The sequence below is a fragment of the Diorhabda carinulata genome, chromosome X, assembly GCF_026250575.1.
Source record: "Diorhabda carinulata isolate Delta chromosome X, icDioCari1.1, whole genome shotgun sequence".
NCBI classification, from domain to species: Eukaryota; Metazoa; Arthropoda; class Insecta; order Coleoptera; family Chrysomelidae; genus Diorhabda; species Diorhabda carinulata.
In genome coordinates, this window is record NC_079472.1 from 27946649 (window position 1) to 27952430 (window position 5782).

General features: G+C 30.0%; 1 protein-coding gene across 1 annotated transcript; it reads right to left on the minus strand.

Annotated features, from left to right (window-relative positions):
- Positions 1-856: 856 nt before the first annotated feature.
- On the minus strand, positions 857-5420 carry LOC130902425 (homeobox protein LOX10-like). The gene is made up of 3 exons (XM_057814571.1): positions 5054-5420; positions 3557-3773; positions 857-1058 (listed from the first exon to the last, which is right to left on the minus strand). The coding sequence occupies exons 1-3, from the start codon at positions 5418-5420 to the stop codon at positions 857-859; spliced, it is 786 nt and encodes a 261-aa protein (XP_057670554.1).
- Between the last annotated feature and the right edge of the window lie 362 nt (positions 5421-5782).

The following is a 5782-nucleotide window of genomic DNA, read 5'->3' on the forward strand; positions in this document are numbered from 1 at the left end:
TATGAAAGGATCGAGTCTCCTTATATCGCTGGCACACTCATCGAACCGCTCGCTAATCAAGATCATTTTCGATTAAAGCAATAACTTTTTGATCTGTAGTATACATTAAACTAACACATTTGAACACTATTAACGAATAATATACAAATTTCAAATTGCAAACGCAATAATTTTAATATTTGACAAATTTGTTCTTTTCATTACAATCACCACATAAACACGTTTCATTTCTTTACCGATTGCTACGCATGTAAACGATAAGCTTTGCTGATAACTTTATACTCACTGTAAAGCATATTAAATTGTCTTTAGAACAGCATATTTCTTTTTCCTTTTTGATCTGATGAATAATTTTAAACTAAAGATAGTTATCGTCAAAATTTCATAGAGGAGCTATTTCTATGCACGCAAGTGTATAATAGTATAAGAATTTATAGAGAATTGCGTAATTTAAAACTTTACAACGTTTACAATTTGCAGATGTGTTATGCAAGATAAATTAGTAGAAATAAATCATGGCCATAAATCTGTTGCAATTGGTTAATTTTTTCATTTTATCCAATAAAAGTGAAGTATGGTCACTTGGAACCAATGAAGTTTCAAAATAAATTTCAATATCAAAAACTAGAAGCTGAATAATAATCTTTACAGATGAGTAAATCGTGAAGAAAATCTGTTCAGATGCTAGCAGTATCCACATGAGTTATAATTTTGAATTCAGCTTTCCTTAAACGTAATCTTTAATATTATAGTTTTGAGGACCTGTAAACTGTTGGGTAGACTAACAAAGTTTGAATTGATATGGAAAACTGTATTAATCGTTAAAAATAAATGTTTTTTAATGAAAATGAAAATATTAGTTAAATCCCATGCCGATTTCATTATACTTTTCTTGACACATATATTCATTTTGTGAGTAAATATCGCTAGTAGTTTGAAACATAGTATAGGGATTTTGTTGTATTTGAGGTACTATGCAATATCCTGAACTTGTTACTACATTATCGGATTTTCTTTCCATCTCAGTTTTCTCTAGCCTCTGCCGTTTATTTTTATACCTACAATAAAATGCAAGATTAATACAGAACTTGATAAATTTAAATTTTTAGACTTTCCAAATTCCATGAAATTGCTAAATCATTTGACTTTATTATGATCTCAGCGTTGGATACTATTTCATGAAATGTTTCTCAATTCAACTTCAAACTTTTTCAGTTACATAATATGCTGTGTTATCATATTGTAAAAAAGCAAGCAAAGGATGTTTAACGTCAATCAGCTTCTAAGCAAATTCATAGGACCATGCAGAAATATATCTATTAATGGCTAATAAATATGAGAAAAAATAGTTGTTTGTTTGTTCTTTGTTTTTCCAATAAAAATTTTCAAAGAGAAAATTGTTGCAAAAACAATTTTGTGTATATTAAAATTTTATTTCTAATATCAGACTTAACACATGCATTAGGTACTGATACTTAGTGACGCTATATATTTTTAAATAAGTCTTGTTAGGCAAAAAAATTATGTATCTTCAAAGTAATCACCAACTGCATTAATGCATTTTTATATCCGAAGCGTTCACAACTTGACTTGAAAGCTTGTAGACCAGGGTAGAAGGCTTTAAAAATAATAAGAAATGAAAAAAATATTAGTAGGATGAAACGCAATGGAAAGAGAGAATATAATAAAGAAGAGTGGAAAATTAATTTACAGGAGATCTAAAGTCCGAAAAGAAGTGAGTTTTTAGGGGTAACAAATGGTTTATCTCGGCAAAAAAGTCCTATAGAGAGAAGTTGAATTGCAAAGTGGTAGACGATAAAAAGAACTCTAACTTTTGTATTCTCACTTTTTCACATAAACTCAAAATTTATGTGAAAAATTGAAAAAAGCAAGTTTTTGATGTTTTATTTTTACATTTTACTGAAAAATTTTTTTCCACGAAATTTTCTGAAAACTCACCTTTTGATATCCAATATACACTGTAATTTATTCAATTTGAAATATTTATTTATTTTGAATTAATATCGAAAAAGCATTCTAATTTTCAATCGAAAATTCTTCTGTCAAAATATTAGCTTATTCTAAAAACTTAGTGAGTTTTTTGTGTTCGTTGGATTCTCTACTTCTCTCGGGCGGTAGAAAAATGTTACCATCGCCATGGTAAATTTTCTTAGAAAAGATCAAAAAACGAAAATTTTTCCATCACTATGTTCAATTTTTAGATGTTTATCAAAATTTTAGACTCTAACCTCGTATGTTTATCAATATAACATGAAATATCACATTTTTCATGTAATTAGAGTGTAAAATTTTAATAAATAACTCTAAATCGTAAAAATGATTAACAAAACTTTTCGAATGCGGCTTTTTTTACGTTTTTTTCTTGCCTTTCCTGAGAGAATTTTCCATGACGAGAGTAATATTTTTTTACACTATCAGATGGAAGAGATTTCAACGAACGAAACTCACCAACTTTTCAAAAAAGTTTATTTTTCGATGGAAGAATTTTCGAAATTATGTCAATAAGGTAAAAAAATGAATATTTCAAAGCAAATAAATTACAGTGCATTTGGGACACAAAAAAGTAAATTTTCATCAAATTTCGTGGTTCTTATAATAGATGAAAATAAAAAATCATAAACTTGGTTTTTTATATTTTTGACAGAATTTTTCAGGTTGCTTGGAAAAAGTGTGAATAGAAAAGTTGTGAAGGTTGTTGACCATATTATTACCTACAAATTGCTATTTAACGTTTTTCCATAGGACTTGACTTGAGATTAACCGATTTCATTTTTATTATAACTTTTTGCTTCTCCACTTTTTTTTGTTTCAAAAATTATCGATCCTGGTGTACTAATGCCGGTCGTCCTTTGAAATACCGTCAAAAATTAATATTGATTAACTGCAAATGTACCAGTTTGGTGAAACTGAACGCTCATCTGTAGGGTTAATTGCTTTAACTATTCCTGTACAGAAATACTGTAAAGAAAACTACGTACATGTTATTGTTCTTTAAGAGCAAAAACGATATCCATCTTGGAATTATAGTACGTCATAACATGCACATGTTCTCTTAACAAATACTGTTATAGCAGTGACTTAAAGCAAAGCGATGAAGACGAATGGAGCAAATGATATGATTGGAGAACCGCATAACAGAAATGATAGAAACAGATTATGCAAGAAATAGGTGTTTCAACCGTTCAAGATAAGAGCGACTAATTCATATTTCGATGGTAAATTTTTTGTTAATTGCGAATCAACAGCTTAGGGATGATGGTATTTGAAAATACAGTATTGCCAGCCCTAACTTCTCTACTTTTGTGCCATATTTAAATATATAGAGTGATCCTAGTATATTATAAATACTGGGGCGACTTGGAAAATTTTTTGCTTTTTGTTTTTCCTACTGATTGAAAACGTGTCTATCAATGTTTTTATACTGGTTTGGGGAAGAGAAATGAATCGGGATAGAAAGAAATATGTTAAATTTTCTATAGTTTTATTTAATACTTCGAAATCTAATATTTAATTATTATACAATAAATTTACGTACCTCCTATTTTGAAACCAAATTTTTACTTGTGTTGGTGTCAGTTTAAGCCCTTGCGCCATCTGTTCTCTCTCAGGTGCCGATAGATATTTTTGTTGTTTAAATCTTTGTTCTAGCTCGTACACTTGGGCTTGACTAAACAACACTCTCGGTTTTCTTTTCGATCTTTGTCGGCCGGACTTCCTGAGCTCCGTTTTTGAACTGGTCACTTGTTGAATTTCTGTTGGAAAGCGAATATTTATTATACAATATACAAAAAGGGGTAGCAAAGAAATGACCGAGGAGCTTCATTGTTACAAATAAGAAAACGATCAATTAATTATAAAAAATAGAAAATATCTCAATAGTCCACAAAAATTTGACAAATCTGTGTTTTTAGGTATCGCCGAAAAAAACTAATAAAAAATATTATCAAGAACACTTCAAAGTATGTAAAGGGAAAACTAAATTCCTAAGTAATGCATTGTCTGAGATATTTCTGATATGCGATTTTGAAGAGTTATTGATATTTCTTTACGTATTTCTACCAATAAAACAACATATTGAAAGCCCTCGAGGTGTCAGAGACTAGACAAACATAGATATAAGGTAAACATATGGGAACATTGAAAATGATTTAGTTTGAGAATATACACAAATAAATTTTCAAACAACGATTTAACAAATTAACAAGCAGCTTTGTTTGAATCTCTGCATACCAAAAAAAGTAGGGCTTTAATTTTTCTCCTTTATCCTCCTATATATAAATACTTTTGTATTTCATTACTTTATCAGTTTCATATTAGATGGTCATGTTGAATAAAAATGATGTTACAGCGAAGTATTTTTCAAAATTCCCTATTCAGATTAGATTATATAAAACGTACCAAAATTTTCAACGAATGAACATACGTTGGAATCCAATCTACACGGATAACTAAAATTAAGTTTCAGTAAGTAATCTCATTTCATTTACTCCAATACGAGCTATCAAAACAAAATTTTGAAGATATAAATGAAGCCTATAACCACAAATTTAGTCCAAGTATTTCCCATCGTACATATCAATAGCGAATGTATGGATGAAACAGACAACTTTTTGAGTTAGGCAGGAAATATTACTACGCAGCTCCACACACAAACCATGCAGATTCCACCGATCGGAATTAACTCAATGTCATTTAATATTTCTTGACTTCTTTCATTATTAAAGGTATCTGATGCAACCAAGACTTCGTGAATTGTTATTGTCAAAACCAAGCTATCTATTTTGAGAGGATAATCTCCTTGAAATGATCAATTTTAACTTGAGGTATACATAGATAATAAATTTCAATCTCTGTTGTAAGAACTCAATTTTTTTCACGGCAAGATACGTTACTTTGAGATTAAATAATTAGGAGATACTATCGATTTGGAAAATTGACTGTACTGTTTGTCCTTATGTGATTGGTTGCCAAATTATCCAAGCAACTGGATTTAAAACATTCAGTGAACTGAAATTTTTATTGTGAAACTTACTTGGACTTTCAATTTTGATATAACCATCATCTTTGTTCCTTTGCGAGTGTTCAGTCTGTTGATTGCTGTAGAGATGACTCAAATGCTGTAAATGATTCTGATTTGATTCCTGATAATTATCACAGTTCCAATAGTTCTTATTCACGAAATTTTCACCTTCACCTCCAAGATAACATCCATATTGTTCATTAAAACCAAAATATCCCGAATTGTCCCAATACGATGGATAGAAAACGTCACTTTGTTCTTTCTTTACAGTATTTCCGAAATAGTAATTCTCGCTTAAATCACTTACACTGAGTATATCCTTTACAGAAAACGGGGTAGTTGTAGTATCACACTGTATATCCGTGTCAAATTGTTGCATGATTGGAAGACACTTCTTAACAGCTTCAACGTTGGACTAATTATGTATTTGGTCTTTAATATTTTTAGACAAATTATTAGGTCTCAATTAACGTGCCAATCGTGTTCTCTCTCTTTTACAACCGATCAGATCTTAAGAATATGCGTTATAAAGGCTATATTCGTCTAAAGGTGGATTAGCGTCTATGGCATATTGAGAAGTCAGTGAGAAAGCCATGTGCTGGTATGATACAAAGCTTCAGGGTTGCCAGATTTATTTTTACGAGGTATATGAATATGAAACAGAACTTCTTGTGAAATTTTAAAATAGCAAATGATGACATAACAGTGTTGACAGGTAACTTAATAATCAGGAATTAATCA

Excerpts from the sequence above, each read along its gene's own strand:
- LOC130902425 (XM_057814571.1), bottom strand. The coding sequence starts at position 5,420 with ATGCAACAATTTGACACGGATATACAGTGTGATACTACAACTACCCCG. Across the intron at positions 3,774-5,053 it reads TATCAAAATTGAAAGTCCAA|AAATTCAACAAGTGACCAGT; the intron begins GTAAGTTTCACA and ends GCTTTCCAACAG. Across the intron at positions 1,059-3,556 it reads ATTTGGTTTCAAAATAGGAG|GTATAAAAATAAACGGCAGA; the intron begins GTACGTAAATTT and ends ATTTTATTGTAG.